This window comes from Kogia breviceps, chromosome 15 (genome assembly GCF_026419965.1).
Source record: "Kogia breviceps isolate mKogBre1 chromosome 15, mKogBre1 haplotype 1, whole genome shotgun sequence".
NCBI classification, from domain to species: Eukaryota; Metazoa; Chordata; class Mammalia; order Artiodactyla; family Physeteridae; genus Kogia; species Kogia breviceps.
Genome location: NC_081324.1, coordinates 7,420,329 through 7,448,291, shown reverse-complemented (window position 1 = coordinate 7,448,291; position 27,963 = coordinate 7,420,329). Strand labels below are relative to the sequence as shown.

The 27,963-nt window shown below is 37.8% G+C and overlaps 1 protein-coding gene across 4 annotated transcripts in view; it reads left to right on the top strand.

Annotated features, from left to right (window-relative positions):
- The window catches only part of DOK6 (docking protein 6), a 407,473-nt gene that overhangs the window by 236,370 nt on the left and 143,140 nt on the right, over positions 1 to 27,963 (top strand). For all 4 annotated transcript variants that reach the window (XM_059041423.2, XM_067014381.1, XM_067014382.1 and 1 more), the window contains exons 4-5: positions 4,148 to 4,267; positions 22,615 to 22,804. In XM_059041423.2, coding sequence (XP_058897406.1) covers positions 4,148 to 4,267; positions 22,615 to 22,804 — 310 coding nt within the window. The remainder of the gene's footprint in view (positions 1 to 4,147; positions 4,268 to 22,614; positions 22,805 to 27,963) is intronic.

Below are 27,963 nucleotides of genomic sequence, written 5' to 3'. Positions count from 1 at the left end.
CTCATAATTTAGTTTAGTCTCTCTTCTCTATTTGTCTTGTTATTCTCAAACATCTTTCAGGTTTTTTTCTTTCGGAAGTTACCAAATTTGTTCATTTAACTAATCCTATACATAATGAAAACATTATTTGGGTTTCTGTTCTAGAGAAAAGTTATTGACCTGAATTAAGAATTTGAGCATAGCTACAAGCTTTCCAAAAAAGACATCTAAATGAGAAAGCACTTCCACCATAAAGAGAAAAACGTAGAAAAGGTTGCAGAACATTTTATGCCTTTATTCCTCCATAAAGAAATTTAATTATTTACACATTATGTGTAGACCAAGGTAGACGCTTGAAAAATAAAACAAAAGACAAAAGGCACTGAAATTATGGGGAAATAAATATTTTAAAATACAGTGGGTTTATTAGATTACTGCATTCATATTTAATCTCCTCAGTTCTGTGAACACAGAAAATGCAAAGGTGAAAGATATAAGGTAGTTCAGAGAAAAACACTAGTTAAATAATGATGGGACAAAGTAAATTAACATGCAATAAAAGATATTAAAGGACTTCAATACATGGAGTTTGCCTAAGAAAAGAGCAAATAAAAAGCACAGCTATAATTATTTGAAAGGTGACTGTCAAAAACAGATTTTAAGCACCAAAGCCTTGTATAATAAACAAATTCAACTTGTCTGCAGCAAAACTGTTAGATCAGGTATGCAGACTACAGAGTTTAGTACTTTTTTTTTTTTTTTTTTTTTTTTTGGCGGTACGCGGACCTCTCACTGCTGTGGCCTCTCCCGTCGCGGAGCACAGGCTCCGGACGCGCAGGCGCAGCGGCCATGGCTCATGGGCCCAGCCGCTCCGCGGCACGTGGGATCCTCCCAGACCTGGGCACGAACCCGCGTCCCCCTCATCGGCAGGCGGACTCCCAACCACTGCGCCACCAGGGAAGCCCGAGTTTAGTACTTTTGAGGTGAAGGTTTGGGGTTGATCTAACTGAACGAAATACTACAAAACCGGGAAGAGGACGGACAGAGTGCCGACCGCTTCTCAGACTTGACTCCTTGAACTCAGGGCTGTCGCTCGCTGGTCACAAGGTGTCACTGTCGCTGCCCTGGATGTGCCTCTCCATCGCAGCCCCGACCACCCTCCTCAGTGCAGCCTGGTTCCTCCAGCACATTCACACAGAGACACGAATACCTCACACACTCACGTACTCACACACACACCCGTGTACTCACACACACACACTCACAAATACTGTCACACACTGATGCACTCTAACGTACTCATATGTACACTGTCCCACGCTCACATACACTGATACACACGCACAAGCTGGTACACAGACACACACCGATACACACACTCACACACACACTCCCTCCCCTTCCTGCTCGCCCTGCAGGTCCCTGATCAGATTCCCTCTGAGCTGCTCAGCCTTTGTCCTGGTGCCCCAGCTCCTATCGGCTAAGCACAGCCCTCCAGAGAACCACACACCAGACTCTCCTGCCCACCCACCTGACTCTGAGATTACTGAGAACAGAAACTGTGTTCTTCCGTATCCTCTTAGCACAGTGCCTGGCTTATAGTGAGAAAATGTTTGTGAATAAAGAAATGAACCCTTGATGATTCTGATCTGATCTGATTCTTCTGAGCTGAATTGCAGGGATGTCTCTCTCTTTCTCTTTCTCCTTCTCTCTCTTTCCCTCTCCTCTCGCTGTTTCTTTCTGAAATAGTTTATAATTCAGTCTTTAATGTGACTATATCTAGTCTAATTGTATTACTGTAGCTATTTCTCTTCATACATGCTGCTGTACTATTAAAATGCAGAAGCGTTGCAGTTCTCAAGCTTGGCTGCAAAAGGCATCTCTACCTGCTGGTGGAAGCCCAGGAGCCCCTCCCATTGCTGTGGAGGCAGCCCGCTGGCTCTGGTCCTTACAGAAACGCCAAGTTGAGTTCTACTCAAAATAGTCAGCTCAAGCTTCCTAGAAGCCCTTTACTGTGTGGTTGTTTTCTTTGTCTCATTCAATCCTAGGACAAAAGAGTTACTAGAAGGAGTGGGGGACATATTTCTTTAACCTCTGGGCGTGCACTGACTTAGTATTTAAAGGGAACGTTGTGACATAGGTGCTTTGTCATGTTTCACACTTTTAATTTTACCCCACATAGCATAGCAGATATTGTTCTTTCCATCTATGGGGTCCCAGAAATACTCGCAGGTAGAGTCATGCAGATGAGATGTTAATTGCATGTGATTTCACTGATGAGTGAAGGTCGTGGAGTTCTGAGAAATAGTCAAAACACTAAAATGTAAAAAGAGAAAATATAGCCATATTTTTTCCCTTAGCAAAAACGTCAAGGATTTCTAGAGACACAGCATGGAAATTGACTTAAGCTTTTGATCTGTTGTTAGAAAAGCTTTCAAAACTTTCATAAATTTTAGAAGTCAAAATTCATATATCTAATGAAAATTATTTTCAATATATGCTGTTGTTGCTTGTGTACAATTTTTCTGTGAAGGCTGGCATTCCCTCACCAGAAGAAAAAACGTGTTTGTTTTTTTTTAGAAAGCTGTGAGCCTCAGCAATACCTTTTTATTGTATTAGAGGCCCTGTGGTCAGAAGGGATTCTTTTCTAGGTTCATGAGGAAAAGACCCCCAGCCAGGCAAGGAGCCAGGCCTGGCCCACATGAGAATCTGCTTTCTCCTTGGGCACATGCTGTGTCTGACACCGCAGAGGACAATCCCTGAAGGATGCAAACCATAGCTTTTGCAAGGAAAACTCACTTTTGTGATTTGAACATCGGAAGTGTTATTTTCGTCAGAATAGTACTCCGTGGGAGACTGCATGTTCTTTTTCTTTATTTTCTAACAACATTCTATGGTCTTGATAAAACTAAGAAAAAGTGACAAGTATGGCTTGACATCTCGTTGATCCAACCCATTTTTGATGCTAAGGCGGTGTGACTGAGCACGGGGAGAGAGCATTACCCAGGTTTCTTGACGTTGGCTGTGGAGCAGAGCAGTTGATACTCGTATCCTTGGAGTCAAGAAAACGTGTCACAGATAACGTTTTGATGGGGAGTTTAAAATGCCAGGGCAAAGGCTGCAATGTCATCCACGGAGAGGAGCAAGAGATTTGAAGGAAATCTGTATTAAACTGCTCTAGTACAGACTTATGCTATGTGAAAAAGTCAAAGATTTCTCTGGGTGAGTGTCAGTGGAAAGCTCTTATCCAATTTCTGTGCAGTGATTTGGGGGCTTGGCCCCAAATTTCTAACCTTTCGATCTCTGCATATAAAAATAGTTAGAAGGCTTGGGTTCCAATTCTGTCTTGGTGCTGACCCATGATAGGATATGAGACACAGTTGTGACACTAATCCTCAGTCATCTCATGCACAGAGGGCTTATATTAGGATCAAATTCATCCACGTTTGTGAAAGCATTCGATACTACAAGATTTTGTGTAGGTGTAAGGTATTCTAAGGTTTCAAGCAAAGAAAAACCGTGAATATAGAGAAGTCGGGAAGTAATGGGAATAAAAAGAGAGTGATCTAATCAATATCTTAGATAATTGGAGTTTTCTAAAGGGGAAAATTATTTTTAATATCCTCTCCCTAAATTTTTTTAAGTGAGGATAGCCTACTTTTGAGATTTGTTAAAGGAAATCTGGCACATTCTTTTGCTGATGTATGATCCACTGCAGTATAGAATGACGGGGATCAGACCTTCAGTCCACACAAACCCAAGCTACGTTCAGGAGGACACTCATGTGTTTAACCTAGGTCGACATTTTTCAGCTATTCACTTATATATTTTTAGTTTGTATTTAATTAATTTTTCCAAGTAAATTCTTTCCTCAAATTAAATCAATCTAAAATATACTGGATAGTAAACAAATCTCAGTCTATTTTTTTGTAAATAAGATAAAGTACATTGGAATAGCTTAAAATAACTTTAAAATACAATGTTATAATGTCAAGGGAAACAATTGTGGAGATTGTTTTATTTCACTGCTTAAATATAGCTTTTTAGTTTTCTTAAGGTAGATTTTTTAATGCTCACCACTTACCTGGGAAACTGGTTCGGGAAACATTCCTTCTCCATCATTCCTATGTAGCCTTGCCTCACTTCCATGGCATGTGCTCATTTTCAGAGTTGGAGGCTGAAGAGTGGTGCAAGCATCTCTGCATGGAGTGTCTGGGGACCAGGCTGAATGACATCAGCCTCGGGGAGCCTGATCTCTTGGCAGCAGGAGTGCAGCGGGAACAGAATGGTAAGTGTGCATCTCCATCCTTCCTTTCTTGTAAAGTGCACTGGGAGTTATAGAACTTTGAAAGTGGAAAGGACCTCAGAAATGTTTCAGACCAATCCTTTTTAAGGGAAAGTAAACTGATCAACCTCAGCTGTTAAGGGACTTTCTCAAGACTGCATACCAACTAGAAAAATACTAAGGTACAATCCAGGTCTCCTGCCTTCTTGCTCTGTGACATTGTCATTTATCTCAATAAATAAGTTATCTCAACAATAAGTTTATTCATTATATATAAGTTTTTGAATGGACAACATTCCTACATTATCTTCTTTGATAGTTGTTATAAATTTGGAGTCTAAATAAACAAGTTTGGCTTATTGTGTTATTTTTCAATAGATTTTAGGGAATGTGGCTACTAGTATGTCTTTACTCAGGCTGCCATAACAAAATACCATAGACTGGGTGGCTTGAACAACAGGAATGAACTTCTCACAGTTCTGGAGGCCAAATTCTTGCTGTGGCCCCACATGGCAGAGGGAGAGAGAGCATAAGGTCTCTCCTGTCTTTTCCTATAAGGGCACTAATTCGTTATGAGGGCCCCACCCTCATGACCTCATCTAAGCTTCATTACTCCCAAAGACTCCATCTCTAAATCCTATCACCTTGGGGGTTAGGGCTTAAACCTATGAATTTTAGAGGGACACAATTCATTCCATAGCATACTACACGTAAGGAAGTACAATACATGAAATCTCAGGGTTTAACAAAATTGAGGTTTATGTGCCATGTTATTTACTTACTGCACTGCTCTCTAATTAAACATTTCTGATGTCTCTGAAGAAGTTATGCTGCCTCTTCTTGACTAACACCTCTAAATAATGAAATCAGAGTAATGTCATGAGCTTTTTTTCCCTCCATTTTAAAAAATAATTATCATTATCACCAGAAGATCTAGTAGTATGAAAATAGAAACTTTCCAATGTTCTTAATTTCTATGGCTAGTGTTTTTGAAAAGATTGAGGGATGTTGGTGAAGGTTGACACTACTTATTAAAAAGAAATTCTGGAATTATCTGTGATTTATACAGTAGACAGCACCACTAAAATGCATCAGGATAATACTTAGCAATAATGATTTTGTTATAAGTAATACTATTCTAACAACCATCGCTGTCTCATAGACCATTAAAGACATTGTTTTTTGGTTTTTGCTACACTGAAAAAATGTTTTCCCACTACCTGATCATAAACATACATGGGCAGCAACTTTGCCCATGTTGGTAGTTTCAGAAAGTCAGGCTCTTTTTCTAGCTTCCTTTTGATATTCCAGTTTCTCTCCCACACTTTCTTGGATTTCGTCTCTCCAATTTAGTTTCTGAGAACTGTGCTAAGTACAGAACACCCATAATTGTGCTGCTTAAAATATGCTGTTCATTCTCAGTTTAAGAAAAGAATAAAAAAAAAAGTCTTTACTGATAAACATTTGTCAAGTACTACATAAAGAAAATATGAAGAAAGTGAATAAATTAGGCCTGTGGGTAGAAGCATTACTGTGTGCAACTTACTTGGTATGAATTGTATGCTTTTACTTTAAAGGTCTGGGGTTATATATGGTTTCCATCCAAATGGATAATGTACTCCTTTGGTTTATTATAATTTTAATTTCTAATTTGATAATAATGTCAAAGTAATTTACCTACAATATAAAGGGAAGACTTTAATATAATTTTTTTAGGACAGGACAAACACGGAATTAAATGCCAGAGCTATATAAGAAGCACAAGCAGATATAGCCTACCAAGTAAACTTTTCAGGATACAACTTGAATGTAGGCTACACCCCTTAATTAGGACAAGTTCCTAAGGCTCTTCTAATTTCAGTTTGCTAATGTGTGAAAATGAACTAATACCAATTTATGGTGTTGTCATGATGGTTACATGAGATAATATAAAATAAAGACTAACTCTCATGCCTAGCTCAGTTTTTTAAAAAGGCACAAGTTTGTTTGTTTGTTTAAAGCTCAAGTAAAAATAAAGAAATCAAAAACTAATTCCCGCATATACTTTAGAGAAGACCTGAAATTATAATAACATCCAATGCCATCCAATACTTTTTTAGGTTTATTTTGTTTAATAATCCTAAATTGATAAAAAGGGTTCTATGTGCTTTTAATATATAGTAATTATTTAGTTAAAGAAGGTAGTATTTGATCCATTTAAATGACCACCTAAAAGTACATGGTACCATAAAGGAAATTGGCAGTCTTACACACACATACACACACACACACACACACACACACACACACACACAATCATGATCACTAAGACCCTTCAATGTTTAGCGCTAAAAGGAAAAACTTAGCTGGAAGGATTTCTTTTCCCCAGGAAGTACCTTCCATGTGGGTGAATTTCTCTCTTTGAGTCCAAGGCCATGGACATAGCCATAGCCATTGCTCCAAGCTCTTCGAGTCTACATACACTTTCTTTAAAATGCTTCCTCAAGTCCAAATAATAACATCTTTCCTTTGTTTCTTTTGGCCCATTGAGAACTAGCTAAAACTTTTTAAAAGAGTAATTTATACCAAAGGACAACAAGAAAGGCATAAATCTCGACAGAATGTCTAAATTACAGACTCTACTATTGCCAGATCAAAAATCCCAGTAAATATGTGTTTACATGCTGCGGGAGAGAAGCACACACACATAAATTGGCACAATTTGTTACTTGCATTCCCCGATTTTGTCACTTCCTAATCAATAGATTTTTCCCGTAAACATGATAATTCCATTTTAAGTCCGCCCTGAAATAACTACCAGTAGTCTATAAAATCCTATGCTAAAGACTAAGAATGCTCTTTAGCTAACTTGAACCCTCTCCCTTGAGCCCCAGGATTGCTTTAGGGACACACCTGTTCATTTTACTACATGTAGGGAAAATATTTGTTGTTTTAGCGAACTAAAGTATTTTTAAAAATAATATTATCTTTTAAAGCTGTCCTTCCATAGTTTTCAGTCAGAACACCTCTTAATATAAACAAATTCTTTAACTTCCTAATACATGTTTTAAGTCATTAATATGTTCAGATTGGAATCAATCCTTTATGAAAGATTTGTCATCACAGATTTAGGTTTTTTCCTTAAGGCATTTTACTGTTAAATTCTATAATTTCTTATTCATCAGAAACATTATTTTAATGTTTTATCAGTGATATGCTGGGATTTAGTTTGAACTTTCTGCTAAGAGATGAGATACACATGCATGCGTGCAGAATCGATGTAATAAATTACATTACGGTGGCTTGTGGTGATCTTGTGGTATCCCATCATCAAGGGAAGACTCACTGCTCAGTCCTGACCACAGCATTTTTTTTCTGACATTCAAAATTGCTACTTCTCCTCTAGTGTTTTTCTGACTCTTCAAACAGCTTGGTCTTATTTACTCTGACACTAGCAAAGAGTAAACATTTGTGCAATTAATTTTTAAAAGTGTAATGTATGTTGCTAAGATAAAAGTGGTTATTGATTAAATTCTTTGCTATAATCATTTTTCATCTAGTGCTGTCAGCTGCTTTCCTGTTGATTCAGAATCCCACATAGTATAGGTGAAAATAAGGGAACACAAGTACACACACACACACACACACACACACACACACACTTATTCTTAGACTTCAGATAACACTGCCACAAAAGAGTGCATACGAAGTAGACATTTTGAACTTTAAATTCTTACAATTTGCAGAATCTTCACATCTTTCAGTTGTATTTAAGATAGCCTATGCTGACCTTAGAAAATATTAATGTAAGGTGTTATAATCATAGTTATTTAGAAAGGAGTCACAATACATAATAGCAATTCTAGAAAACAAATGTTACATGTTAATCATTAACAGCAGAAGTAAGCATCACAACCAAGAAGCGAGTCACTTGTGTGAAGTTCCTCCTGTTACAGTTGGAAGTAGACTCGAGGATATGTCCATTTTGCTATTGATACAAGAGATCATTATCCAAAACAAAATGGAAAAATAACCTCAGACTTTGCCATCTGGCTAATGCAGAGTCAGATTTGAGGGTTTAGTTTTTTCCAGGACCAAGAGTCCCTGCTTATGAATGGTCTAGAGTTGGCATGAATTCCTACTTTTAGCCTAAGAATGTGTGTATAACCTTTCTGCAGAAGCAAAGCAGTATTCCAGTGTTGTTTCTAAATTATTTACTTGGGTTGCCATAGTAACCATGCTCCCTACATTCCACTCAGACTCCCTTGTATGTCACTCACTCATTCATTCTTCACCCATCAAACATTTTTGAGGCTATGCTATGCAAGAACTAAGCTGAGGAAATGTAGAATTATATAAAATAGGGCCATTACTTTTTAAAAGCTCACAGAATAGTGAGGGAGACAAACCTACAAACAAGGTGTATTGATCAATGTTTTTAAAATAATGCTGTGTTCTTGGTCACACAAAATCTCAATAGCACAGACCTGGAAGTGTGTCTTAATCATTCATGCATAGGTGGGTTGGCTAGGGTTCATTGGATTTGGGCTGGGTAATGCTGAGATTGGCTCCAAGCTGCACATGATGTCTACATCTCTTCCTTGTATATCTCATCCTCCTGATGCTAACGGCTACCTAAGGCATGTTCCCAAAACAAAAACATTAGGGCAAGAGATCAAGCCCAAACTTGCAACATAATTTAAGTCTCTGTATTTGTCATGTCCACTGACATTCATTGACCAAAGCAAATCCTATGGCCAAGCCCAAAGTCAAGGGGTACAAAAGTACACCCCACCTGTGAGGCCACGACATGAGTCAGAAAGTCTGCTCTAATGTAGAGAGGAAGTGAAGAATTGAGATAAATGATACAATCTACATGCTAAAATAAAAATAGAAGTGCTATGGTATAGGTATGATCAATTCTAATCAGAGCAGCCTACCTTTTTAAAAAATAAAACTTATTTCTTATTCCTCTAAATAAGCCTTCTCAATCAGGTAGGAAGTCTGAAATTCTTAATGTCCATCAGTAATTAAAGCCAGTATTAGCAGGTCTTTATTCGTTTGGAAAATGGCCAGTTAATGACAAAACAATAACACCCGTAACAGTAAAACTTTCTCTATTTTAAGGATGTTTTCCCCAGTTTTTCAAACATGAAGCCATATTCACACTTATACACATACTTTATGACTAGTCATGAAAGAGTGTTCCAGGTTAATTTTTTCTGTCCCTGGGATAACACTCAGCAAAACCAACTTTTGCATGGGGAGAAGAAATTTCACATACCTATGTTTGAGCTTCCAAATGCCATCCACACACCCCTGTATTTCCCAAAGTGAGTTCCAGGAAATACTGCTACTACTACTACTATATGCCTTCTGCAGTGAGGGAATCGGCAGAGTGAATGTAATATTATATAACACTATTGTGGGTTAGATTGTGTTCCCCTCCAAAAGAAGAGATGTCAAAGTCCTAACCCTCAGAATGTGACCTTATTGGGAATAGGACCTTTACAGAGAACCAAGTTTAAACAAAGTCATTAGAAAGAGCCCTAATCCGATATGACATGCAATACGTCCTTATAAAGAGGGGAAGTTTAGACACAGAGATGGATGATGTGAAGATGCATGGAGAGGAGACGGCCGTGTAACTTGCGCGATGTATCTACCAGCCAAGGAAGGCCCAGGATTGCCGGCAAACCCCAGAAGTTAGAAGACATGAGGGAGGATTCTCCCTCTAAAGCCTTCAGAGAGAAGCTAGCCCGGCCAACACCTTGATTTCAGACTTCTAGCCTCCAGAACTATGAGACAATAAATTTCTGTTGCTTTGAGCCACCCAGTTTTTTGGTACTTTGTGACAGCAGCCCCAGGAAATTAAGACCAACCCTATATGATGGTCACCATATGCATGAGGAGAATAAAGCTGTTGAGAAGTACTAGAATAAAGATCTTTTTTAACTTTGTATAATGCAGCATTTCCCATACTCATTTTACCTGTCTGCCTTTTTCTACACATAACCCCTGTTCATAACGTGTGGATATTCATATCTGTTCCATGAAACAGGTTGGAAACCACCAGTATAACCAGTGGAGGTGCTTATCTACAGGGAAAGTTGAAAGATGCTGGTGATGGGAGCAGCCATCCTGGCAAGAATAAGATGATGCTCAGGATATAACACAAAGTCCTGAATGGGCCCTAAATATTTGCCTCCTCACCTTATCTTGTGCTGCTCATTCCATTCTTTGATTGCTGTTGACATTGCATATAAAAAAAAAGTGGTCAAAAACACCACTTTTCCCGTCTGGTCCTCAGTATGCACTACAATGGAATCAAGGCCAATGCCATATATATTTCTCCCTCTCTTTGAAATAGATGCTTCAAGGAAAGCAAGGGTGTTTTGTAGTGCTTCCCTCCCTACACCGCCAAATCGAAGTGATCCATTGTCTAACTCTGGCCATATCGTTACAAAGTGAGATGCATACTGGGAGAAATATCTTGAAACACCAAAGGGCCTGTCCTGTTTCCTTTGCCCTGGAAACATGCCCTATACAAACACAATGCTAACAAAGATGCAAATTTCAGAAGCATTTGTAATTATGTGAAAGGAGAAGCTTCTGGGGAGAATGCTGAGTCCAGAATTACTGGTATCTCCCAACTACAGGCAAAAAGAGGGACTTTGAAAATAAGGTAATGCCTTGCCCTTACCCTTTCCCTGGGAGTTTGAGTGGACACAGACACATGCTTCTCTCTCCTCATGTAAATTGGAGGCTACTACAAGAACAAAGACTAGAATTTGATTCCCTGCATGGAGTTTGATGACAAGCATAGGAAAAGATGGAGAGATGTGGTGGAGAGATGTCAGCAGAGCCTAGCAAGCTGTAACAAGATAAAGCTACACCTCAACTGTCTCAAAACTGATATGGCATAGATGGGGTACCCAGGCTTCCTGTCGGCCCCCACTGGACCCCAGATACTCTCTGAAAGCAGGACTTGCTGTGTCACAGGAAAGCAAGTGAAGTAACTCCGTAGGGAGATGGGTACGTACGAACCAGATAAGAGGACCATGTTTCCTCTGCTGACACCTGGGACTATATCAGTTCCGGGGGTTTTCAAATCAGCTTGGATGAAACGAGGAGGAAACTCAAAGATTGAACTTTGATCAGAAACTGGGTTAAATGAGTCCTCATTTGACAGAAAACAAACACAAATATGCACACACAAAAAGAGGAAAGAAAAGAAAACCTCAGTATACACTAACGAGATTTCTTTTTTTTTCTTTTGTAACGCTATGAATTTTATTTTATACACTTAAAAGCATAATTCTGAGAAGAGTCCATGGCATCACCAGACTGCTAATGTGGTTTGTGGCTCAAAAACAGTTAAGAACGCTGACCTCAAATTTGTCTCACTCTTCTGTGCTCTGTTAGTTCAAAGCATTAATGTGGTCCATTATACTTTCCTACCAAAGCTTGTTTAGATTCGGGTAGTACAAATTAGCTTCTCTAGGGCTTCTCTTCATGGACCTCCCGGATATTGCGAGTTCCCTTTGAGTAGGTAGGAATGTTTCCTACCATTCTTGTACTTGGCTTCTGCATTTCTTCTTTCACTCCAATTGTCTAATCCAGTGTTTCTACATTAGACCCTCCATCCTTTTCACCAGCAGAATAAAACCTTATATTTCTCCCCCTGGATATTTCAGTAAGTACTGAGTTTTTCAGACCCCAAACTCTGATTTCTTGAATGAGTTTTGCAACTTTCTGGCTCAGTCCAGGGAACTCCATTTCCTCTCCCTTCCACCAATATAAGCATTCAGGGGCCGAGATATCATTTTTGATGTACCCAACTTTTGGTGATCCATTTTGTTCCTGCTACAGTAAAACTATGGTGTCAAGCTTGAAAGTCAAACTTGTAGCCTGACGGACATATGTTGCCAAACAAACTTAGTACATCATCAAGTTCTGTTCCACTTCTCATAAGCTCTGGGGCCATGGTCAAGAGCCTGAAATGCTCTAAATCTCAGATTCCTGCTCTTTGGGATGATACTGATAGTACACGTCTCATAGGATTGTTGTAAGGATTAAATAAAATACAGCATGCAAAGCAAGCAGCACAGTGCCTAACAGGAAACTCCATATTTCTCTGGAATATTCTGCATGTCTCTGTCACATTCACATCAAGTGTGTGTTAAACAAGAAAATTCTGGGCCCCCAGCCACACTCTAAAGCAAACATCTCTGGGATGTGGGACCAGATGTCTGTATTTTAATAACCCCAGGAACCTAACATGCACTAAAGTTTGAAAACTCAGGGTAATAAACTGTTGATTATAATCAGCTTCAAAACATCTACCAGTGATTTTAGGAATCTCTTGCAAAGTTTTCTTGCAAAGTTTCTTGCATTTCTTACAAAGTTTCAAAATTACTGACATAAATTTAATCACAATATCCTTGTAGTATCTTCTTAATACCTGTCTACACTGTAGTGATAGCTCCTTTTTTACTTCATGTAGGTTAGTTTTGGCTTTTTTTCCTGTAGTCAGCATCATCAGAGATTTACCTATTTATTAAACCTTTTTTTCAGTATGTTTTAAAATATATTAATTTCTGCTCTCACTCACTATGACTAATCACTCAGTTGCTCCACAGTTTTGGATTTAATTGCAGGTTCTTTTTCAAATCTTTTGAGGTGGATGTTTAGAGCATCAAATTTTAGCCTTTCACTTTAAAAATATATTTTGCAAAGCTCTACATTTTTCTTTGAGCATAGTTTGATATCCTAACTGTAGTAATAACAGTCCCAGAGCTCAGATTATGATATAATAAATGTTAAAATTGGAGGGAAAAGTGTCGAGGGAAAAGTGTTGGGGGAAATGTTTTTTAATTTCCATTTGCCATAAACGAAAAAATCAAAATATTATCTCTGATTATAGGCTTTGTAAATAAAATAAAATTTTATATTACTTAACAGAGATTCAAATTACCCAAAGTAACTTAAGAAAAAATAGAAAACCTAACGAGCCCTATGTCCATTCAAGAAATTTAAATTATACAACTTCCCATACATGAAATCCAGTCCCATAGAGTTGCACTCTTGAATTCTATTTAAAGAAGAAATGATGTCAATCCTATGCAAAGTTTTTTGGAAAACAGAAGAGGAGGGATGATTTCACAATTCATTTTATGAAGCCACTATAAGCCAGATACTGAAACCAGAAAAAGTCAATGCAAGAAAATAAAATTCCATACAGATGTCTTTCATGCATATAAGTACAAAATCCTTTTAAAAATTAGAAAATGGAATATTAAAGTATTACTTAACAAGATAATACACTCTGATCAATATTGGTATGCATGCCAGAAATGAAAAAAAAAAATCCCAGAAATCAACCATTATGTGTCACTACATTAATAGGTCAAGGGAGAAGATCATATGATCATTACAATTGATCCATAAAAAGCATTTGATAAAATACAATATGCATTTATGAAAACAACTCTCAAAAACCTCGGAATAGAGGGACTTTCTCAAACTGATGAAGGACATCAATGTAAAACCTTCAGAAAATAGAATTCTTGAAGGTAAAATATTGAATGCTTTCCTCATGAGATTGGGAATAAGAGAAAGATATCCTCTCTCACCACTTCTATTCAATATTCTACTTACTCTACTTAAGGTCCTAATTTGTGTGATATGACAAGAAAAGAAACTAAAATTATAAAAATTAGTAAGAAAATAAGAGGTTAAGATAGTGTACCTTGAAAACGCTAAGGAATCCTTGAGAAAGCAAGTACAACTACCTGAATTCAGTGATATTGCAGGATAAAAAGTTAATATGTATGTATTTATATGTATATATGTGTGTATAAATATTATATAGATATAACTTATCTATATAAATATATATAACATTTACACACACATATATATTATCAGTGAACAGTCACAAATATAATAGTATCATTTATAATACCATTTTAAAAAATCACATACTCAGAGATAAAATCAGCAAAGACCTCTACCGTGAAAACTAAATACTGCTGAGAGAAATGAAAAGACATCTAATTAAATGTAGTGATAAGCCATTCATGATTGGAATAGTCAATATTGTTGTCAGTTCTCCTTAGAGTAACCTATTGATTTAACACAATTCCAATAAAAATCCTGAAAGCCAGCCATTTTTTCTAGAACTTGACAAGTTAATTTTAAAGTGTATTTGGAAGGCAAAGGACCAACACTAGCCAAATTATCTCAAAAAGGAAGAGCCAAGTTGGAATGTGTACCCTTTCTAATTTCTGGACTTATTATAAGTGACAGTAATCAGGACAGGATAGACAAATAGGTCAGTGGAACAGAACAGAAAGAAAATATTCCACATATATGAATCAGTAATTTTTGACAAGGGCACCAAAGCCCTTTTTTATAAGCTTATTGGTCATTTTGATGAGAAAAGGGATATTTCTTTAATAAATAGTTTTAGACTGACTGGATATCTGTATAGGAAACAATGAACCTTAACCCCTACCTCACATTATACTCAAACATCAATTTAAGGTGGATGCAAATTTAGGATAGGCAAAGACTTCTTATATAAAACCCTGAAAAAAAACTGTAAATAGAAATAATTTGGGCTGCATCAAAATTCAAACCTATGCTCCTCAAAAAACACCATCCAAAAAAGTTAAAAGGAAATAAATAAAAAATAAAAATGGAATGCCACAAACGGGAAATAAATTAGTGACGTGCAGAGCTTCTGGCTCACAGGAAGCTACTAAAATAGGCAAAAATAACCTGCAGTGTTAGAAATCAGATCAGTGGTTGCTTCTGGGGGCCATAGGCAGCTGGAAAATAGCATAAGGGAACTTTCTGGGATGACAGAAAAGTTGTATCTTGTGCATTTGTCAAAACTGAATAAACATTATAAATAAATATGAACATTTCATTGTGCTTCAATATATCAGTTACTGTAAAAAATAAAATGCTAAAACTGCTATGAGCGGGTAATATAATATTTAACCTTTAAGTAACAAAGGACTTATTAGAAAAATTAAAACTATTTTCCATTTTCTGGCCATAAATACCATAAACAAAATTAAGGAAACCTGAGATGAAGTCTTTGTCATAAACATGGTAGAAAAATTTGTAGTATATAGAATTCTTCAAATCAACAGAGAAATAGTAAACCTAGTTTAAAAATCTGGCAGAGGATATTTATGTTAAATGAATATATAAAATATAAAATATGTATTTTAATTGTAATATGGATTGGTAAGGAATTTCTGGAAAGCAATTTGGCAATGTGTGGTTCTTAAAAGAGTTTATGGCATTTAATCCAATAATTCAGATCTTAGTACCCAATGTAAGTTAATAATCAAGGGTATTAAAATGATCGAAAATGTATATATAAGAATAAAGTAAACCCTATGACTCAATATAAAATGAGTGAATTATTTAGCAAATTCAGCTGAAAGTTGGTTATTTTCTTTTTTGTGTGTGTGGTACACGGGCCTCTCACTGTTGTGGCTTCTCCCGTTGCAGAGCACAGGCTCCAGACGTGCAGGCTCAGCGGCCATGGCTCACGGGCCCAGCCGCTGCACGGCATGTGGGATCTTCCCGAACTGGGCCACGAACCCGTGTCCCCTGCATCAGCAGGCAGATTCTCAACCACTGCGCCACCTGGGAAGCCCTGGTTATTTTCTTGTAGCTTAATTTATATCAGACAGAAGTTGACTTAACTTTAATATTCATCAAATAGATAATTATTAAATGAAATATGGCATAGCTATACAGTGGAATATTATGCAGTCATTAAAATTATATTCCCAAGGAATACTTAATAGCACCTGAAAATTTTATACTGTAGTAAAGGCAGTATAAAGGGTTCAGTACTTTATATTCTGTATGATAATAAGCACAATATATGTGAATATGTTTGTATGTTAAAATACAGATTACTTTAACAGATTATCTCTATACGGTATAATAGCAGTTGAATTTTTAATGATTTTCTGTATTTACTACCATGAACATGATTTACTTGGAAATGCAGATAAAATGCTGTCAACAGTAATGTTTTTGTAAAAAAAAAGAGAAGGAAAGAAAGAAGGAAGGAAGGAAAAATATAAATTAGTTCCTGGGGGATTAAAAGATATTACTGGGGGGGGGCTTCCCTGGTGGCGCAGTGGTTGAGAATCCGCCTGCCGATGCAGGAGACACGGGTTCGTGCCCTGGTCCGGGAAGATCCCACATGCCGCGGAGCGACTAAGCCCGTGAGCCATGGCCGCTGGGCCTGCGCGTCCGGAGCCTGTGCTCCACAACGGGAGAGGCCACAACAGTGAGAGGCCCGCATACCGAAAAAAAAAAAAAAAAGATATTACTGGGGTTTTTTTTAAGTGCTGCCATTTGATACAAGAATTGCAAGGATTCCAATTCACGGTGTCCATGGAGCAGGTGGCACCTGGCAACTGCATTTATTGCTATTGCCACGTTATAATAAAATAAATTTTGACAAATTTCAGTACTCTGGTGGAAATGGAGTCACAATTTCTGAAGAGTTCCACAAATGTTGACAAGCATAAATCATGCTTTATTTCATTGCTGGTTTAATTGCATTATACAGATCTCAGGATGTGTCTAAAATGCAAATATCTGCTTTCTCAGTGTGGCTCCATTTCTAAGGCTGCTGAAATTGAAGGCTGACCACTGCAGTATCCCAATATTACAGCCATTTGGAGACAAGAATATAAAGTTCAGAATGATCTTGAAATATCTCATTATTTTCTGAGTAATATCTAGTTCTGCTGAATTTTGTGGCACTTCATATGACCATTAAAAACAAAGCATATTGTATCAAACAATGGAGTGAACCTAGATTCGAAATTGAGATGAATACTCATTAATAAATTCCAACACTCGCAAGCATGCATTTACTTTTTCAAACACCAGATTCTTGTGGACTTACTAATTAGTGGTTAAAGTAGACCAATAACTCTGGTCCTTTGACTAAATAACATTTAGTAGACTGTTTACTAATTTAGTATTAATATTAAAATTTCATGTTTGGAATTGGTATGTAACAATTGTTAAATATAGAGCCTAGAGTGGGACTTTCTTGCTGTCTCTGAAATGTACCGCAGCCCCAGCGTGGCGGATAATGGGTGAAAAGCACCATGAAATTCTAAAGAGCGGGCTGGAAGATTAATTGAGGAGGATTCTCTCATAGGAGAAGAGCAGAAAGGAGGGGGTCTGTCCCCCTCCAAGCACGATGAAGGGTAAAAGCAAGAGAACCACTCATAGAATTTGGCTTGTTCACCAGATGGGGAGGTTGATCTCTCACCCAGGCTGGCAGAGCTGTAGAATCATCTAGTCCTGACCAGGCTGGTACCAGAGCAGCGTGCAAGAGAGTACGGGGGACAACCTGAGTCTTCAGGTGTAATGGTTGTTCTCACCGTGATGAATCCGCGCGCAGGATACAGGATGTGGCCACAGCTGTTCATGGTGGCTAAATAAGGAGATAAAGGTCACCAGCTGGACAACGCTTATTTCCACATTTGATGGGACAAATAAGTTTGAGTCTTTTAGTGAATTAGCTGCAGTAATAAATTTAACTGAAAAGATGTCTTCCGTAACTATCAATATTCTGATCACATGAAATTTTGAGAAAAAAATTGAATTCTCTTGCTATAAAATAATTTGTTAAATCTTTAAAATTATTTTGACCAGTAAGTTGTATGTAGAGTGAGTTTTACTTTATGGAAAAACTGGTTGATAGAAACAACTAAGTGAAATTCAAAATTATACATTGTCCAATCATTTAGAGCTATTATTAATCATTACATAATCATACACATATGTGTATAAATACTAACTTTAAGTTATTTAATTTAATAATACCTAAATATTTTAATTAATGAACTTTAACCAATATTTAAGTCTCTACTATATGGCAGACCCTGGAATTGAAATTCAGAAAATTAGGGATGTCACCAAATTGCTGAAGAACAGTTTTCTTATTGTGGGGCTTCTCCTTTTGAGCCATACTTGGATTTTAGGAAGAGAAGGTAAAAGTATGACTTTACACTCACCCACTTAGCTGAAGTTATTGTAAAGTTTAACCTCTCCCCATGGAAAACCTGGTGGTTTTAATATTTATGAATCTCTTATTTTTCAGATATTTAGGTGTAATACTTAGTTCCATGTTCCATCCTGTCTTTTGACCCAACCTTCAAACCCACAACTTCTGAAGTATCAGGAGAAGTGGGAAAGACAGAGGGGGGGATAGACTGCTCAGCAGTCAGCTAACAGCTAAAACTTCCAGGACCTTCTTTGAAAAAAGAATGGACTGGCATCCAACAGACATTTCCCAAGTTTATTTTAATTAATCAGCTAATATACACAAGCTGTATTTTATATTCATGCAGTCACAGACACTGAGTGTTTACTATGAGGTAGAGTCACAAAATTATTCAATACATAAATTCCAGAAGTCTGTTTCTTTTAATATTTCAATTTACTATCAAGGAAACTTAGCTGAGCAGATAATGTGTGTTTTTCAGCATGGTTCTTTAAAAACAGTGTTTCATCTCTTTCATCTCTTCTGTTACAAGATGGAAATTACCAAGAAACTGGTTGAAGAGCTCATCATCCTTTTGTTTTCTGTTCACTTATTTCTAGTCACTGCAGGGTATTTTGCTTCATGTCAGAAACCTCATCAGTGATCCTCTGCTTCCTGCTGCAGCTGCAAGCTCCACTTACCTCCACTTACCTCCACTTGCCACGCTCCAACTAGTATTATATTGGGTTAGTTCCTGCCCTAAACAAGATCTATGTAAAACCTCACTGGCTGAGAAGGGACGGTTTCCGTCCTTCTCAGGGTCTCCCACATATCACCTGGGGTCTCACTATCCTTTCTCCAGGACCATTTCTCCTGAGTGTAGCTACCCTTTCTCACCACATCTTGTCCAATTCAATTTGACCAAACCTTACTTTGTAGCCCCCTCGAGACTGTTCTTGTGGTTGTAACCTTAACCCTGTGTCAAGGCCATTTGGGGCACGGTCTCTTCCTTTAGACCTCTTAATCCAGCCCTAGAGTAAAACTGCCCTGGTAAGTGCAACTGCAGATTCAACAACAGTAAGCATCTTCGTTGGACAGAACAATTCATCTTATAAATATTTCACCTTGTTATTGTTTTGGCCATTTAAAATAAAATTATGTTTTCTCATATATCTATCAGCCATTATACAAACCTAAGTTTTACCAAAATACAGTTTTATGGGCAATGTGTTTGGGATTGTTCACTCTAGAATTCTATAGTTTATATGTGTGAACGCATTTAAAACTAATATTTTTTGCATAACCTTTCAAAAATGTATTTCTTCACACATTCCCCAGTCTTCACAGGACTTTACATTTTATTCATATTTCAGGATATTATTATCATTATTTAGACAGCTAGTTTCTTTTCTAATTATTTTGGCTACTTGGAACTCTGCTGTTTAGTGCTTCTTTATAGTGTTTTTATTGTTATTGTTGAAAAGGAAATGCTTGGAATATACATATCTTGCTGAATTGTAAACTATCTTTCATACACCCCCTTCTTTCTATGCCTCTCTCCCTTCTTTGTTCCAACTGGCATAAGAACTCTTTCTTGACAAGTCAGTCATGAGTCAGCTAAGATAGGATTAATTTATTTGAGCAGAGATTAGAAAACAATTTTGAATAAAATGTGCCGATTTGTTCTACTGGAGCATAGCATCACTTTTCAAAAGCATTCCTCATGGTTTCTCTGATGCTGCTACTTCCTTGGCAATATTTTTAAATGAGTTTCGCAAATCGACACTTCTCAAAGTGTGGTCCCCAGAGCAGCAGCCTTAACATCTCCTGGGAACAAGTAGAAATGTAAATTATCCAGCCCTGAGGTACACCTACTGTATCAGAAACAATAACGGTGGAGGCAAGCCAGCCATCTGTATTGAAGCAGGCCCTCCAGGTAATTCTGATGCACACTGAAACCTGAAAACCAGTACTGTAGGCAGTAAAACCCAAACACAGTTTCTTAAATAAAAAGGTGACATGATCAGAGGTTGGTTTAAAAAACCTGCCTGATAGAATTATTTCACAGACGTAAATATTATTAAAAGTCATTGTAATGGAACCAGTTTTAACTATTTCATATTGAAATGGTCCAATGGAAAACATAACAAGTTTTGGTAAAACAATGTGTTTTATGTTACTAAGGGCATAAAATAATTTCTTCAGGGCTTCCCTGGTGGCGCAGTGGTTGAGAATCCGCCTGCCGATGCAGGAGACACGGGTTCTTGCCCCGGTCCGGGAGGATCCCACATGCCGCGGAGCGGCTGGGCCCGTGAGCCATGGCCGCTGAGCCTGCGCGTCCGGAGCCTGTGCTCCGCAACGGGAGAGGCCACAACAGTGAGAGGCCCGCGTACCACAAAACAAAACAAAAAAAAGTGTTGTTATTTCTTGGCATTTTGGCAGTGAGTCTTCTGATGGTCTCTTCAGACTACGGGATTGATGGAAAGGAAAGAATTTAGAGGACTGTTTCACATTCCACTTTTATAATGACAATATTTTCCCTATGCACAACAGATGCCACTGACACATGGTTAGTTCCAAATGTAGAAGCTGAACTTCATCAAAAGTGTCTTGAGCAAAGAAAAGAATATTGCTGTTCAGGCATTAACTATAGCCCTGAGTCACTCTGTTGGGTCCAAGTTTCCTTTATATTCTCATATTAGATCATACCCCTTTGATTTACTTGTAATCCCACTGGAGAGGGAACTGTGCTGGGAAAGTGAGGGATGTATTTAATGCTGCATGTAGATACCTGCACACAAGAATTTTAAGGTTTATGGAATATGTATGTGTCTATGTAGATATAGATACAGCCTTTTATTGCACATAATTAATGGGACAATGTTCTTCATTTTTCAGCTGTAGAATTTATCTCATTTTGCCTTTTCTTTGGGAAATAATTGTGAAATCTATATACATATTACTTTCATGGGTCAACCACCTAAGTAGAATATTGAATCATTAGATTATTTTTGGTCCCAGAATATCTAGACACTTGAACATAAATATTGTCCATATTGTTACTAAGTTTCAAGCTATCGTGCCTAAGTTAAATATAACCAATTTTGCGTCAGAAAATCCTTGCTTTACAAACTACCTGCCACTGAAAAGATTCTTTCTATTATACAGACAATTCCAGCTCAGTACCAGCAAACATACAGTGTTTAAGATTGTAGCATCATGATGGATGATAACACATTTCTAAACATCTCAATCCTTTACAAACTGCAGCTGCACCGTTATGCCTCTCAAAATAATTCATGCAACAGCACTGCCTTTAAAGCACTATTCACAATTCAATTCAAACTCACAAAGAGGTATCTGCCAGTAATTCTTAAACTTTTTGTTATCACGTTTCATTATTTTTTTGTAATTCCTCAATTCTTGCAGCCCATATTCATCGTGGGATATATTTATTTCATTCATACAATTAACTAGTATTTATTGATCATTTACTATAAACCAAGAATATGGTGCTAGGAACTAGGGATACTTTATAGGACACTTTGTAGGTCATACCAAGTTCTTTACTTCCTGGAACCTACCAACTAACCTTATTCTTCAAAATAAAGTACATCTAACGCATTTAAATGTGGATCAAGGGCTGCAGGATTTTGTGGTAACCTTTGAGATACACGAAAAGTTATAAAGCAAGGTTTGGAATCATTGCCTAATAATCAGATATTCAATTTCAAAATATCCAGGAATGAAACAGTTATGTACTTTTATTTTGCATACCAAAACAATGTCTGAAGTTCTGCCGAAGGCAGTAATGAATATCTGCAATTATCATAAACTGAATTTGACCATGAATACTGTGTGCTTTGAGAGTCAGTCTGAGTGGGCATTAAATACTTCATGCCTCAAAGGTAGAACTGAGTAAGTTTTTGTGTAAGTTAAAGAAGACATTCCTCGCAGAAATTATTTCTATGACATCCACTTAAGATTAGGTGAAGAAGCGGACAGTTACGCCATTTGGGCAGACTCCAATTCGTTTTTTGCTCTTATGTTCCCACTGTACAATTTAACCATTTAATCCCCACCGTAGAGAATGCATGCAACAAAAAGTTGAAGAATGAGGGAATGGATTAATGATTAAGAATACTTTTAACTCCTTTTCCCATACAATAGAAAAAGGTATTGTTTCGCAGTGTATATCGATGTCACCAAGGGACACGGTAACGCTTTCTGAAGGCTGTAGGTAGGTATACAAATTCATACAGTACTGCCATAAAAAGTCACACCTCTTTTGGCTTCCTTTTCTCCATTCCTTGTTTCTTTGCAGAGCGATTCAATGTGTATCTTATGCCTACACCAAATCTGGACATTTATGGCGAATGCACAATGCAGATCACTCATGAGAATATCTATCTCTGGGATATCCACAATGCCAAGGTCAAGCTGGTGATGTGGCCTCTCAGCTCGCTGAGGAGATACGGGCGGGACTCCACATGGTTCACGTTTGAGTCCGGAAGGTAAGCTTTGAGCGCAGAAGCCGCAGGCAGGAGGTCGTGGCCCTCCTGGGGCAAAGGTTCTGTCCCGTAGTGCCCAGGCTGGCCGTTTCATTTCCATGAAGGGTAGAGATCACCAAACGTATATCAATAATTCTTCACATTCTTACGAATCATCTGAATGAGATTGTGTTAATTCTTTGGCAGGTTAAGTACCCCATTCAAAATAATTCCAGGGCTTCCCTGGTGGCGCAGTGGTTGAGAGTCTGCCGGCCGATGCAGGGCACGCGGGTTCGTGCCCCGGTCCGGGAAGATCCCACATGCCGCGGAGCGGCTGGGCCCGTGAGCCATGGCCGCTGAGCCTGCGTGTCCGGAGCCTGTGCTCCGCAACGGGAGAGGCCACAACAGTGAGAGGACCCGCGTACCGCAAAAAAAAAAAAAAAAAAAAAAATATATATATATATATATATATATATATATATATATATATATATATATATAATTCCCGTCTCTTACTCTGGCATCAAATCAGTTTCATAATTATCTTTATCATACAAGATCTTTGTGAAATTATTACAATATTATATTTGGGGTGCATCCTCCTATATTTTTGGTGCAACAGGATCTCCATAAAATTCAACACGTCCTTGCCAGCATTATAATTGTGGGGTTTTTCTTCAGGAAAATAGTTTGAAAGGAGTTTTATATAAAATTGCTTAAATACTACCTTTTAGGTTTGAGATAAGTTAATGCAATATTCATTTACCCAGATGTTTATGTTAATAACATTAATTAAGTATTATTAATTCAGAATGACTGAAAAAAAAAGTTGGCAAATCCATAGTTCATGAAACGTGTAATTCAGATTTTATACGCACGTAGTATGTCAAGACAAATACATTGGTTCCTTGATCACAGCATATGGTTGGAATCCATCAATGTCTAAAATGAACGCCTGCTTCACAGTCATTAGTTACAGGTATGGGTTTAGACGTGAGCTCAACTGCCTGAATCCACGTCATTATGCTCCGACCTCTTTGTGATATTGTTGTCACACATCCAAGACAAGACTTAGGGTTAGGGATCCTATGTAAGAGGTGTTTAATGTATTCACACTTGGGGACATTTCTAGAAATGAATCTGTGGCCTTATAAGGTAATTAAAGTGAAGTCACTAAGTGCCTAGATAGTTAAATTATAATAGTTATACACAGACTATTACCTACCCATGACACACAACTTGGATGAATGTCAGGAGCATTGGTGTAAAAGCATGATGTGTAATATTCCACTGATAGCAAATTCTACAACAGATACAACTAATTTACCGTGACAGAAAGCAAACGAATGGGTGCCTAGGATTGGGGATAGGGAGAGAATGGACTCCAGGAAACACAAAGGAACTTTGGGGGTGGTGAAAATGCCCTGTATCCTGACTTTGGTCAAGAGCCATGGCACTGTTTATAAATATTGGTGTGCATTGTTATATGCAAATTATCCCCCAGTGTTTTTAACGTGAAAAGAAAAAGTGGGGAAAGAAAGTTGGAGGGGATTTACTATTCTTATTTTATATGCTTTCCCACTGTTTGAGGTTTGACAATGAGTATTTGTTACTTTTACAACAAAACACTTCCTCTGGAAGGAATGGGGCCAAGGAAGGGGAGAGACCCTCAAGAATTTTCTGGAGAGGGTGTCTTGAAGCTGTGAGATACAGCCAGGCATTTATGCCTAGTCAGGCACAGTAAATTCAGAAGTATGTTTTCATCACCTGAGCAGGCTTTGCACTTTTTACATTTTTCTTGTAAGTCTCCGTTTTTTAATACTTTATATCATCTGATTAAAAAGTTACACCCAAACTTTTGAGGGAGTAGGTGGAAAGAAAAGCTTACAATCACTCATAATTTCTCCATCTTGAGAAAATGGCTGTTAATATTTTGGTTTATTTCTTTCCAATATATTTTAAAATCAGCATATTTTCACTTAACATTATACTGAGAAGTAATCTCTGAGTCCTTTAAAATCAAGATTTTTGTGGTCATATGGTATCTGAACATATGGCTGTACTATCATTAATTTAATATTAGGGTGTTTCCAGAATGAACTAATATAAATAAAGCCACACTGACTGACCATCTGTGAAAAGATGTGCAAATATCTGATCATTTTCTTAGCAGAGCCTTTTTCAAGAAGAATTACTGGGTCAAAACCTGTGAACATTTTCAAAGTTCTTCACAATATAGCAAATTGCTTTCAAGGGAAGTAATATCAATTCACACACCCTCTAAGGGTGCAAAGAGAGGCTCTTCTTGACCCCATAACCACAGCATTAAAATGATGATTTAAGATGTTTCTATTTTGATAGAGGACTTGGATATCTTGGTTTTTTTTTTTTCTTTTCTCCTTTGTTTCTTTATGTTTGGAGGTGTGTCCTTGTGTTCATTTCTAAGTTTTTCCTTCTTTGAATTTTGGGTATCCTTTGCCCTTTAATAATTGGGCTATTGACCATTATTCTGTGTGTCTAGTTTGTAAATTCCAGAAGATCTCACTCTTATTAAAGGTAGCCAAGGGCTTCCCTGGTGGCGCAGTGGTTGAGAGTCCGCCTGCCGATGCAGGGGACGCGGGTTCGTGCCCCAATCCGGGAAGATCCCACATGCCGCAGAGCGGCTGGGCCCGTGAGCCATGGCCGCTGAGCCTGTGCGTCCGGAGCCTGTGCTCCGCAGGGGGAGAGGCCACAATAGTGAGAGGCCCGCGTACCACAAAAAAAAAAAAAAAAAAGGTAGCCAAGGGCAGAAGGTTTTGTCCATGTGTGATCCAGAGAAATGAAAGCAGGACGCTGTGTTCCCTAGGTCAGGACTGGGAGAAGTGGGGAGGGGAATGGTATGGGTGATGACAGGTGACAATTTAAAGGAAAAATTGGCAGGTATGGCCTTGCCTGTCATCCTAGTGAACCTTGAGCTGAAGAATGACATTTTCTGCGTTTTACTTTACTAGCGCTTTGCACAAGACACATCATTTGGAAGCAGTTTCTAGCCATTTATTTATACTACTGCATATACTGGAATGTAATAAAATTGGATGTCAAAAGAGTCTTTTTTTCTACTGACAGACTTTTTCCAAAATGCACTTTAAATTCTACTGTACCAGTAAAAGATAAGAATAAACAGTAAAAGTGGAGCAAGGTCATTCTTTCTGGAGGAGCATACCTCATACATCCTCACATTCATATACCCCATACATGTGAGGACAGAAGGAGAGTGACGAGCAGGAAGCGTTCACTGGGAGCTGTCCTCAGAGGGGCGCAGCCTGGGGAGATGAAGTCCTAGTCTCCTGCCTGCTTAGAGGAATTGCTCTTTTTTTAAAAAAATTAATTTTTTTGTTTATTTATGTATTTATGGCTACGTTGGGTCTTTGTTGCTGCGCATGGGCTTTCTCTAGTTGCGGTGAGTGGGGGCTACTCTTCTTTGCGGTGCGCGGGCTTCTCATTGCTGTGGCTTCTCTTGTTGCGGAGCAGGGACTCTAGGCGCATAGGCTTCAGTAATTGTGGCACGTGGGCTCAGTAGTTGTGGCTCGCAGCCTCCAGAGCGCAGGCTCAGTAGTAGTGGCGCACAGGCTTAGTTGCTCCACGGCATGTGGGATCTTCCTGGACCAGGGATCAAACTCATGTCCTCTGCATTGGCAGGTGGATTCTTAACCACTGCAACACCAGAGAAGTCCCAGGAATTGCTCTTTTACCATCAAGATTTTAAGTTTGTATTTTAAGAGTGAAAACAACCAATTTGTCATGCAAGATTATTTAATCAAAAAAGATATCCAAACCTGCAGAGGAAGTCATAGGATTCATGATTATGTGCAGTTTTATCCTGTGAAAGACAAAACCACTTTTTTAACTGCTGATGTGGCTTTTTCACTTCACATAACCTCATAAATATTGTAAGCAAAACCAAGGATGAGCTCAAATGCCTGCATAACAAAATTGAAGTGAGCCCCAAATCCTTTTTATATAAAATGATTGTTCAAAACATAACCTCCCTATTCAGCACAATGCTTAATATAACACAATCGGTGCTTAAAGTATATGTCTTACTAACTTTGATAATATTATCCCTATTGAGAAGCCTGGGGAAAATCTGGTTACAGATTTTTAACAATTGGAAATATAAAACAATACGGTTCCCATAGGAAGATGGTTAATGGAAGCAAATGCTCTATGTGCTATAATCAAGGATTTCGTTATGTCATAGTGAGGCTTATTCTATCCTTAAACCTTTTTTGATCAGTAATGCAGAGAGAAATCCTTCCTTCTCTAGTGTATGACCAGTTAGTTAAAATAAAAGGTAAGGCAGAGAGTTTTTAAATGTGATACCAAAGCATGATTACTCCACCCAAAAAAGATAATTTGACTGTCAAAATTAAGAACTTGCCTCTGCAAAAACACTTTTAAGGGAATGAAAGGCAAGACACTGATCTAGAGAAAATATATGGAAGTCACATATTTGACAGTGCACTTGTATCCAAAACATATAAAGAACTTTCAACTCAAAAATAAGAAAAAATACAACCAATTTTAAAAATAGGGAAAAGATTCAAGCAGAAACCTCACCAAAGAAGACATATGATTGATCAATTATCACAGTAAAAAATTCCAAACCTAATTTTTCATTAGGGAAATGCAAATTAAAACCACAATGAGATACAATTATATATCTATTCTAATGGATATAATTAAAAAGGAAAATCTGACAATATCAAATGCTGACAAGGATGCACAGCAGATGGAACTCTCCTATAATGCTGGTGGGAATGCAAAATGGTACAGTGATTTGGAAAGGCACTTTGACATTTTTAAAGAAACCTCAACATATGCTTAAGATATGATCCAGCAATCCTGCTTCTTGGTATTTCCTCATGAAAAATAAAAATATATATAGGTTCATACCAAAACCTATACATGAATGTTGCTAGTCATTTTATTCATCGTTTCCAAAAACTGGACAAGCGAAATACCCTTCACTGAATGAATAAACAAATGGTGATAAATCCATAGGGTGCTACTTAGCAACATAAAGGAGCAAATGACTGATACACACATGACAAATATATCACAGATTCGTTGTTCTAAGTGAAAGAAACCAGATCCAACAAACAACATACTCTGTGATCCCATGTTTATGGGGGAAAAAAGCT